Raw genomic sequence first — 11,695 nt, 5'->3', positions numbered from 1 at the left:
GAAGATGCCTTAACACTGCCCGGCCTTTGTTTGGCATTTTCAGTAGCCAGGAATCGCCAGAGGCGACGGATAAACGAAATGAAAAAATAAAAGTATATACATACCAAGACAGTCATCCGGGCGAAGACAAAGAATTATGCCTTCTTGTCGGTTATTAATGAGCCATAGCCCCCGGGGAAAAGTCCCGTGGAAGGAGACATGATTCCCTTTGCATCGAGTTAAGTTTCAATTTGGCGGCCGACTTATGGGAATGCATTTGAAAGGTAAAATGATTAATGTCAGCGCCAGCTTGAGGCTTTTCTTTTCGTGGGTTAACCGCCACCGCCACCGATGCGGATTTAATTAAAATAAAAATCCTTCTTCTCCTACTCCGCCCCTCCTTTCAGACGCCGGCAGCAGCTGTCGGGGCCAAATTGTTTGTGAGCCAACTCGTTCGCAATCATTACATCTGGCAGTTAATTAAAATATTAAAATAAAACATTCACAAAATATCCTGATGCGCAAAATTGAATTTATTTGCCAAATATTTGCCATTTAGTTATGATTTTTTTTGTAATCCTTACATGGCAAGTAAAGGTGTAAAGAACTAGAGCTATAACGCTGTCATGATGTTTTCTCTTACATGTTTGAATAACATCATAGGTATGCCATAGTCGATTCCATGGGATTTCTAGCCCTGTTCAGTACATATTTTTATATGTTGGCTTTATGAAATAGAAAATGGACAGCTGGTGTTGTGGCTGTTCATTATTGGTGGCTGATATTCGGGCGCAAATTAGTTAAAGCCCATTGGCAATTTAATTTGCTATTAAAATTTTAGTTATCGAGCCAATGAATCAGATGCACAAACTGTTCCAAACACGCTTAAAAGTTGTATGCAAATTTAATGAATTTTAATTCAATGCGGAGCTTTGTATTTTTTATATTGTTTACCTACGTATGTATGAAATAATAAAACCAAAATAAAATGTATAACCAACTATGCCGTGCTATTAATTATGCGAATAGTTTAGTCGGTTGATTTTGGCATTTGCATGCCTTTCATGTTCATTAGTATACTGATATATTTAAAACAGTTGGAATAGTTTGCAAATTTTTCCAACACCAGTGTCATTTTATCGCAAATGCTTCGCCAAAGTGGATTAGCTTTGAGTGCGTTTTTCGATAGCCCGTTCAGGCTACCAAATAGTTTGATATTTGATTTTTTTCACACACTCCTCGCAAATAGAGTGACAAGGTAGGTACCCACCCAAACCATTCTCTATTTTTTTTTTTGTGGAAAAACTAGGAATCAGAAGTCATACGATATCTGCCATCTTTAATATATTACTATCGCACTTTTCATCACGTTCTGACCTGCAAACACCCGAGAAAGTTGTTTGCCATTCGAAGTCGTAATTGAGTACGCCGTGCGCATGTATAAATAACAAAATGTCCTGTGCTCCCTCCAGATTCCATTCAGCTTCCATCTCAGGAGCCATTCTCCGACTCGTATCTCCTTTGTTTTCTATTAAACAATTGACAAAGTGCCTTGGCCAGGATTGTGTCCTTGGCGGCTGATGCGACTACACATATAAATTATAATTTAATAAGAAAACAAACGAAAAATTCAATGGCGCCATAAACCATAAAAAGACGCTGAAAAGTGCTCATCTTTGTGTATGTTGCTGTGTTTGTGTGCGGGGATGTGTGTCGAAAAACAATAAGCAAACAAAAAGCCCAGGACGAGACGTTGGTAAACATTGAAATCATCTTTGGAGCAGCGGAAGCGGGACTTCGGAAGGCTCGATTAAGTAGCATAAAGTGATGATAAATGCGACATTGAGCAACAATAAATTGTTGCCTTTTGTCTTTTCTATGAGAGTGCTTGTTGTTGTTCTTGTAGCTTTATTGTTGATTTCAGAGTTCCCCGATATCACACTGCTTGCCATTGACGTGTTTGACTTATTGATGCTGCGTGCCGGGATTATCGATGAGGCCCACACTGCGTATGAGCAACGCAAATATAATGAAAAAGGATAAAGCTCACAGTGAACAACGCTGATTAGCATTCGCGTGTGTGCCTGTGTGTGCCAGTTCGGCAGTGTGTGTTTATATTTCGCTGCTCATTCAATTGTTTATTGGTAATTTGAAATTCATTGGACGGCAGCATTGGCATCAGCCGACAATCCTCTCAACTTTATGGCTCTGCAGACAGCGCATTAAAGCTTAAACTCAATCGAATTGATTTTTAGTCCCAGTGCAAGTCCATCGATTTAGTGGGGATACTAATTATGTAGGGAAATATAACAAAAACTGAAATGAAAGTTAATTAATAGATAAAAGAAACAAAACAAAGCTAGCCAAGAACGTAAACAAAACATATTTTAATTACAGATGTTGAGAAAAAATTAAATATCGCACAAAAATCGTTAAAAAAAATAATACAAGGCCTTATATTAATTACAGCTCAAATTACTAATTTATATGATTTGAAGCACAATATTTTTATTTTTTTGTATATTTTTCAGTGTGAACTTCGTAAAAATTCTTTAGCAAATATAGAAAACACATTTGAACTGCATTTGAGGCACACTTTAAGCTTCATTGCAAGCCACTAGCCCCATGGCCAAATGTAAGGGCCAAGTTTTCCACTTAAAAAACGCGAAGTTGCCTCAATGCTGAAATTGTTTTTCCTCTTTTTTTCATTTGCTGCTAAACTCCCACCCGTCCACCTCTTCGTACTGCACTGTTGCTGCAGTCGGCCGCAAGTTGCGCCACTTGCCACAGGATTCCAAGCCAAGTCGAGCCACACAGCCGTAGCTGAGTTCGAGATTACTTTGGTTTACATTGTGCTACGTTTGCGGCTTAAATATTGTATTAAGTTTGCTGGCTGGTGATTGGAAAGCAACGGCACATAAATAGAAAAGAACGAGCGATGTGAACGGAGCTGACCGGAGAATTCCACTGCCATGGTTAGAGATCACCGCATTTCATTGCAATTTTGCATTATTTGCAGCTGGGCCCTCTCCCTTGAGAGCCGAGTTAGCAGCCACTTGAGTTACTTGCTGCTATTAGCCAGGTTCAGATGGAGAAGCAGCATCAGCATCTAGAACAGCTCAGCCGGCTGGGCAATTGCTTAATTGCAACTTAAGCTCAATTTTCTTGTTGTCCAACCCCACGACGAGGCCAAATGAAAACCCGAACCCACACACCACTTCTCCCATCACTCCACATCCTGTCCGTCCTGGGCTGTCTATCCCTTCCATCCTGCCTGATTGCTTGTTGTTGGCACATGAAATCTTGGCCGGCTCACAATCGTTGCATGTAATGACTGGCATTTGCGGTCGCTCCAATATGAGGCGAGGTGAATGGGAGCAGGAAGTGGCAGCAGCCGAACCAAGAGCACTGGAGCACTTGAAAACTGTGTGGGCATAGATAAACAGCACCACTCGAAAATCCCCCGGCTTAGCCCTTGAGCCCTCAGGCCGTAGTTTCGGCATATGAACATGGAGCTGCCCAGGTAGGAATTAGAATCCAAAATCTGAGGCTGGAATCCTTAAATGTAGTTTAAGTGTGGCCCATTTGCGGCTTTTTGCCAGCCGCAAATTATCCTTTAAATGCCACAAATCGAGTGCCAAAACATCAGTGCGCTATGAGTTTCAACTTACCCTTTGGATAAATAACACACGTCCCACTTTCCTTAAACATTTCTAGTATTATCTACAAACCAAAATTCTCATTGTAAACGGGAAAAGACAAAATGACCAAAAAGGATGGAGCCAAGAAAGCGAGCTCCAAAATCGCTGAGGACGAACTGGACTTGCCCATATTGTAAGTACTTATGGGACATAGATTTATTTTCCTACAAATACAATTCAAATATTATGCTAGCGACGAGGAAACAAAGAAGATAGTGGCCCAATGCTGCGAAAAAAAAGTCGTCGGCACCTATGAAGTCCTGCCCGAAGTCAGCCTTAAGGACATGGGCTTCACCGAATCAAAAGAAGTTATTCGATATGCATTCGGTGCCAAGAAAGGATTCCTACTTGATGGAATCAATAAAATGATAAGCGGTAAGATTTGTCCCGATGTGGAGATCCGAGTGGGCGATGAGAGCTTCGAGTGTCACATGCCAGTGCTGCAACTGTGTACAGAGTTCTTTAAGCATTTCAACCCCACCCATGTAATCACCTTGAGTCCGGAGGTGATCAGTGCCAAGGGGTTCGCGTTGGCCTACCAATGGATGATCAATCCGCAGGCCAAGCTCCACAGAAAAAACATCTTTGCTCTTTACATGGCTGCCAGTTTCCTGGAAATGCCAGAACTGCTGGCCCATCTGTGGACTCGCCTGGATGACCCGAAACTTATAAACCAGGGAGACGCCTTCCTGCTGTACATAGAATCCATACCACAAAAGGTGCCCTTGCTCCAGGAATTGATGCTTGGCCGCATCCACAAGTTCTTCCTTATGGCCGTCGCTACCGAGGAGTATCTGGAGTTCGATGCGAAGCACGTCTTCGACATGCTCAGCCACTCCAATATGTGTGTTAACTCCGAGATGGAGATGTTTATGAGTGCCGTGCGATGGCTACTGCATGATTGGACCATTCGACGGGACTACGCCGTGACTCTGATGCAGGCGATTCGATTTAATTCCATGCCAGCCTGGTACACAACCGTTCTCAAGGTCAAGCATACGGACCGTGACTTCCAGGAGTTGCTGTATATTCCGGAGATCCAGTCCATGATCAATCTGGGACTCTCGTTTTCCATCACCCACAAGTTTGTAGACCCTGCATCTCCGCTGAAGGAGCCCTTGGGCCTGGAGAAGCCCTTGGAGCGACAGTGGGTCTTCCACCCGAGGGTGCGCCATCACCACAGGTACGAGTGCCCCAACTGGCGGTATCTGAATCTGGATGTGTTCAACGAGTATCTGGGATGGATTATCGCTGAGGGGCAGAACTATTTGGACACACTGGAGTACGCCAAGCCCGGCCAGCTGATGCCCTGCTGTCGAGTGGCATTGCAACAAAAATTCTTAAATAAATAGGCCCTGCCCCTGGGGATAGAGAACCGATGGACGATGTGTATGGTATGCGGCTCAAAAACACACCCTGGGGTGCCGTATAATTGCTACAAATAATTTCATTAGCCCGGCCGGGACGTTTGGGCTTTGGTTTCGCTTTCGCATTAAGCGTTTCCAATTAGCTGAATGGCTGGCATTTTGCTGAATTAATTGTCAACGTTTATGAACTAAGCACTTAGTCTGTGCGGGAGCTGTTGTGGATGTAGGTATGGGCTCTGACTCTGTTTGGGTCTGTTTGTCGATCTGTTTGGGAGTGCGTGAAGGTGTGTGTGCTTATTTTTGTCCTTCGCACACATAACCTGATGTGAATACAAATGGGAATGCGAGCAAAAAAACTGCAAACAATCACACATGCAAATGTCAATGCCCCCAGCTGTCGGACACGAAACCGCAAAAAAAGAAAAACAGTTTTTGTTTAAACAACGCCAAAGCCAGCGGAAGCATTGTAAAGCATAGGAGAAAAAACAACCAAAACCAATTGACGGGCATAATCAAAATATTTTTATAAAAAACAACACAATTAACATTCAGAAATCAGAAAAAAACCAAATCAAAATAATCGATTTCATTACTTTTTTATGGCGTTTTTCATTGACTTATTTGGGGCTTTCCGGATTTCACAGCAAATGTTTGAATAACTTTTTATTTACCTTTGTGTTATGCTTTCATAAATTTTTAGCGGGTGCATTAAAATAATAATACAAATGCAATTGATTTGGCCAGTGAAAAGTTTTTGCTGGGCCCCAAAGAAAAATGGCCCAAACCGAATGGTCAAATTGCGAAATTCATTGTTTTTTCGTCGATGTAATTTAATTGTCTGCAGTTGGGGCGCCACGCGATAAATCAATTACTACCGATTAAGCTTCAGATTATAGAGGACTTTTTTGGCCACTCCTTTTTTTTTGGATATGCCGTGGCATCCTAAGGGGCGGCTGGAAATGATGATGTAATGCAGCAATGCAAATGAAGACAGATGCATTTCTGGCAGTCGCAGTAGCTTCATTATAATTGACGCTGAATATGATGAATGAGGGCCAATTATAAGAATGTAAAAAAGAATCAAAAGACGATTAAGGCCGCCAAAGAATTTTAAGAATTTAACCATAAATGAGCTGCTATAAATGCCAAAGGCAAGGATTGCCAGAAGCTGAACCACAATTTGCCTTTTAGCAAATTGTACATTTGAGAAATCCTATTTGATCTCTCAGTCTCGATTATAGGCAGTTGCATAAAACTGATAATCCTATTGTGGTTTCGCTTGTTCCCCTTAATTGCCATTACACTCGGCTTTCACACACTCACCCCGAATCCGGCATTCGCACCGTCGAGTTCAACAAACACGGACAAACAAAAGCGGCTTTAGTTTTCATGTTTTGCGGCGGCTGCGTTTTTGAAGTTCCATTACTCAAACTCTAAGCGCTGGAAGGGTGAATAAAAGAGCCAAAATCCAGGGGGTCGGGGAGTTGGTAGAGTGTGGCATGATGGGTGGCAAACTGTTTGGCGGCAAAGTTTATGGTGGACCCAATGTTTCAATTGCACAAAGTTGCCGAAAAGTTGGCCATTGCCCCGTCCCCTGTGACGCATTTTGAGTGTTTTTCAGCTTAAAGGCTGCCACACTTAAAGCTTGATTAGATAATTGCGTTTTCCTAATTTGATTTGTCGGAATTTCAATTAAAGTTCCAGCCGATAAGATCTCCAGGAATGTCGTAAATAAAACTTATCGGACTGCAGATAATGTAGATACTTTCCGGCGCACGGGGCGTATGGGTAATGTGACTATTGCAATATTGATAGCGAATGATGAATATGAGTACTGCAATTAAACAAAATAAACAATTGAAAATCAATAGAAAACAAACTATTAAGCATCTTTCGACCAAAATATTGGGGTTATCTTGGAAATTCCTCTGCACCCCACGACCACAACTACAAGTATGCATAATTGGCTGATTGCAATTAAAAGCAATTATGCTCGGTGTCCCTGCAACCACAAACTCATTAGCTTGTTGCACCAAAACCGCAATGCAGCATATCCCACAACACCAGAACCAAGCGTAGAATCAGCACCAGCAACAACAACAGCAACGAAAATTACTTACACATTTCTATGTAGGGGTAGAGGGTTATGGGGCATGGGTCATAATGAAAAGCCACTCACTTGACACACGCCCCCTGGACACAGACTCGAATCCAGCTCGAACTCGGCCAAGGGGATTGCCAGAACCAAATCGAATCGCTGCAAAATTGCTCAGCTTGACGCCATCTTTTTGCAAAACCAATTCCTTCCATTTTTTCGCAATCCACTTTTTTCTGTTTGGTATGCTTTTTTTTTTGTTGGCCGGCCACAGTTTTTGACATGCGTGTGTTGAGAGCTTTCAAACAAAATGGTCACTGCAAAGTGCCCAGAGCCCGGTACCAACCCATACTGACCCAAGCCGGGTTTGTTTAGAAGGTTTTATGCATATGTCCGACATGTGGAAAATTCCATTAGGAAGTTTTCTTTGTTTGCATACATTTGCATGCCTTTCTCCAGTTCCATCGTCGTCACCATCTCCATCTCTAGCTCACCAGCTTTCTCTTTGCTCCTCGCTTTTTCTGGCCTTCCATCACAAATAATTTATTTGCGGCAGGGAGCAGGCCAAGATTTTTATTATTATTATTTTGTAATGGTTTTCGAGTGTTTGCAGTGCCCCAACAACACAACACCACACAGCCCTGTAGAGCCGAGCACTGCAAAACATAACAGAGCCCGACACGACAAAGAAATGGAAATGATTTGCATAAAATCGATTAAACATTTTCAGCAAATAAAATGCATATTGAAATGAAATGAATAGAAAGTAAGCAAAGAGCAGCAAAAGCAACAATATGGTCACCAATTCAGTCTATGCCAAGGGCCATGGTCTCATCCCCGTTTTCTTTTTAGTTTTCCTGATTCGAAGACCTGAGTCCTGCGTCCAAAGCTCTTATACCGGAATCCAAACTTTTCTGCTTTTGTTGTACAAAGTGCTTGCATGGCTAAGTGGGGATGAGCGGAGGCTCTGGGCCGGACTAGCCCAACAAAATCTAAAGTGTGTACACAAGAGATTTATCAAATTTTGTCCATTCAGTTCACCTAACCTTGTGCTCTTTATCGTAAAATACTGACCACTCATAAGTAATAATATATGAAATAAAAACAAAATACATGGCATTGAAGCCAATATGGTAATGTATGCCATGGCTTAATGAACCCGTTTTACTAAACTTCAGCTTAAACATTTTGCCATCATTGGAATATCATTATCGAATATGCCACTGACATTAATTATGCTCCGGCGATTGAGTTGCATACAGATACTCATTCTCCAATAATATGCACATTTTGGGCAAACAGTCTACGAGAAAAGCTAAAACCTGAGAAGCCAGGCCAGACATGCAACGCTCAGTCATCGTTTACGGCAAAATGAGATGTGTAATCCAGTTTGGCAAACAAATATCAAAGTTATTTGTATTTAATTTCTTAAGCAAGCAAAGTTAATTAATTACTGCAAAACTTAAAGCAGACAAAGGCAGAGAGACAGACAAGCTGGCAGGCCACATCATAGTTACATTGTTCGTTTATTTTCCTTCAGCTCCGTATAAAATTACAATAATTTAAGAACTTGTGCTTTGGCTTGTCGGGAAACGGAAAACTTGTTCAAGAGCCTGCAAGTGGCGGCAATTGAAAATAGAAAAACTAACAAGGGTGAGGAGGGGTGGTTAGTCGGAAAAGCTCTTAGAATCCACACTGCACTCTCTGGCATTAATGGCAACTTAAGCTGCCCTAAGATGCAACAATAGCGAGCACATCAAATATAAATGATGCACCAACATCTACCAGCTAACAGAAAACAGCTAACAACTACATCTGCAGATAGCTGAATAAGCTGGCCTGGCCACGCCCCCTTCAAAAGCGAAAATAGCTGGTCGCCCACAATGCCGCAGTTCGTCAGCCGAAATGCAAATGCAAATGGAAATGAAAATTAACGTGCATTTCGTTTTCATGCCCCTGGCAACTTTTGAAATGCAACTGAAAAACAATTTCAGATACAATTTAAAAAGGATTTTGTTTGTACGTTTGTCTTTATTATTTCTACTTTTTGCTACAACTCGTGATCCACTTCACATGGCTAATGAAGCAAAACATTCCAGTCCTGTCCGGGACCCTGAACTCCAAACTCCCATCTCACAGAAACCCAAAGTGGATCACAAGCTGCAACCAAAAACTTTTGGACAAATTTCAAGATACAAGACTGAAATTCAATTGCCCGCTAGCCAAGAAATCAGGCACTTTAAAATCAAGCTAAAAATTCCAAGACCAGCAAAAGTGCGGAGGGAAAAAAGGAAAATTGCATGCAATAAATTTCGAATTAAATAGAAATTTGCAGACTCAACCGGGGGGGAGAGCAGAGGTGGTGGAAGTAAGATACCAAACTGGAGGCCAGCCAGCAAAAAATGCAAATCTCAACTAATTCTTATAAATTATTTAATAAGAAAAAGTCAAATGATTCATTTTTAAGCTGCACCCTTCATCACCAAAGCTCAGCTGGAGCTGGAGCTGCAGGAAACGCAAAATGGTGGGTGTTGGCGAAAAAAGTACAAAAATAAAAAAAAAACAAAACGGCAAAAGGAAAAACTATAAAAAGCACAGCAGAGGAAAAGTCAGCTCGGAAAAACGGCAGAGACGGCAGAAAAATAAGACTTCGTTGTGGAATAACGAATGAGAAAATACCTCAAAAAGTAAATAAAGTTAAATTTTAAATAATAATTAAATAGATAAAAAAAATTAAAGCATCACATATGATCATATATAATAGGGTATATTTTTTTATGATTTTTCTGAATACAATTTAGGTATCTATTTTGTATCCTTTAGTATCCCTAGTCTTACAAATTTAAATTTTAGAGCCCTAAAAAGATTTCTTCAAAAATATGTTATCCCTTTCCAGGATACAAAACTGGTAGGTGATGCATTTACGCAATTGTAGTGTGCATTTCTGAGCAAATTGTGTGGCTGTGTGCGATGATTTACCGCCAAAATGCAAGTGAAGTGATGCCGTCAAAGGAGCGTACCGCTTGCCCGAATTGGCAGCATGTGTCGCCGACAGCCGAGGCGTAAATAAGTTTTCATGAATCAAATACAGAAGTACAGAATTGGAAAAAACCGCATTGTTCGATGGCAGTAGCCAATATTTATGTGTCACACACGCTTTCTGGGGCGTGTTGAGATGGAAAACCAGCTCTCGTGCTCGGGCGTTAGTCAAAGAAGAATGAAAATGAAAGGTACGCCATCGATTAACATTCTTGATCTCGCTTGGCACTCAGTGGAGCACGAGGAGCCCCTACTCCCACCCAGGATCCTTTCATCATCCCGGAAGCAGCGAAAAGTGAAAAGTTTGCCCCAGAAGGCGGCAGTTAACAGTCTTCGCCGACAAAGTCAAGTTCTACGCTGAATTTGCTGAATACAATGGTCCCTTGCAATGGCTTTTGCTTTAGCTTTTCCTTTGCCTTTGCTCTGGATTTGCTTTTCCTAGCAAACTTTCCACTCCTGAAAAAAAATGTAAAAAAAAAAGTGAAATAGAGAAAGAAATGCTGCTGCCATGGAAAATGTTGAATGTTGTGCACATGGCAGTTTATTCATGATTTCACATATTTCGACCCGCCCACCAGCGCCCGACACTCTTCATTGTTGTTGGACGTTGCAAGCGCAAAAAATATTGCCTCACTATAGTATGTGTCTTTGTGTGCGTTTTTCTTCTTCTTTGGACACACTCGCACACCCACACAATCTTAGATTTACATGGGAAGAAGCCATAGCTTTCTACACCACTTGCCTTTTTTGCAACGCGATTTTTTCGTTGGTCTTGGCTGCTCTAAGACAAACTTTTTCAGCTTCTTTTGTAAACTTGCATTTTTATGGTTTTAACATGTTTACTTAAATTTTGTGTATTTGTCTTGTTGGCGTGGCTGTGACAAATGTTTTTGGCTTGCTACTCCACCAAAAACTGGGCGCAATTAAATTTTATAATCTTAAATTCTAGTTCAGCTAAATTTTTTAATTCTTAACCGATTGGGTTAAAGTAACTAATTATAATGAAAATACAAGTATCCATCGATTTGATTATTCATGGATGAAAATAATGGATGGAAAGCAACCCATCGGCGTTGCATATGCTGATAGCATTTTCATACATATTGCTGGGCTCAGCATTTACCAATTACTGGGCTCTGGGACACAGCCATTCAGCTTTCCTCGGCATTGAATCTTGCCGGGCTTTGGCTCAGGCCCGCATGTATTAATTCTAATTAAATTTGTTATTCAAAACGGAACTCGGGCACGTCCTTGCTAGCCATTTTGCAAGTGTTAACCTTTTTGCCAGCATTGCCCGGGCCTACGGACTATGGACTATGGACTATGGACTATGGCGGACTGAGTTAAGCCTCCGAAAATGGACCGGTCGTCGGATTGGCGACGATTTGCTCAAAAGAGCAAAGCGCGGCGAAGGGGTATCAACCTTGACATTTTTGCTACCAGTTTCTGTTTTCATTACACTAATGAAGTCATGCGCCACGGTGCGGTATGTAGGCACATTCACATACACGTAG

General features: G+C 41.5%; 1 protein-coding gene across 1 annotated transcript; it reads left to right on the top strand.

Moving 5' to 3' along the window:
* The first annotated feature begins 3,624 nt into the window (after nt 1-3,624).
* Nucleotides 3,625-5,645, top strand: LOC6499085 (kelch-like protein 40b). The gene is made up of 2 exons (XM_001955299.4): nt 3,625-3,813; nt 3,874-5,645. The coding sequence occupies exons 1-2, from the start codon at nt 3,743-3,745 to the stop codon at nt 5,030-5,032; spliced, it is 1,230 nt and encodes a 409-aa protein (XP_001955335.1). The 5' UTR covers nt 3,625-3,742; the 3' UTR covers nt 5,033-5,645.
* Nucleotides 5,646-11,695: the final 6,050 nt, after the last annotated feature.

The sequence above is a fragment of the Drosophila ananassae genome, chromosome 2L, assembly GCF_017639315.1.
Source record: "Drosophila ananassae strain 14024-0371.13 chromosome 2L, ASM1763931v2, whole genome shotgun sequence".
NCBI classification, from domain to species: Eukaryota; Metazoa; Arthropoda; class Insecta; order Diptera; family Drosophilidae; genus Drosophila; species Drosophila ananassae.
Note: the sequence above shows the minus strand (reverse complement) of the source record. Positions and strands in the feature narration are given on the sequence as shown.

Coding starts and splice junctions, on each gene's coding strand:
- LOC6499085 (XM_001955299.4), top strand. CDS start 3,743: ATGACCAAAAAGGATGGAGCCAAGAAAGCGAGCTCCAAAATCGCTGAG. Junction 3,814..3,873: donor GAACTGGACTTGCCCATATT/GTAAGTACTTAT, acceptor ATATTATGCTAG/CGACGAGGAAACAAAGAAGA.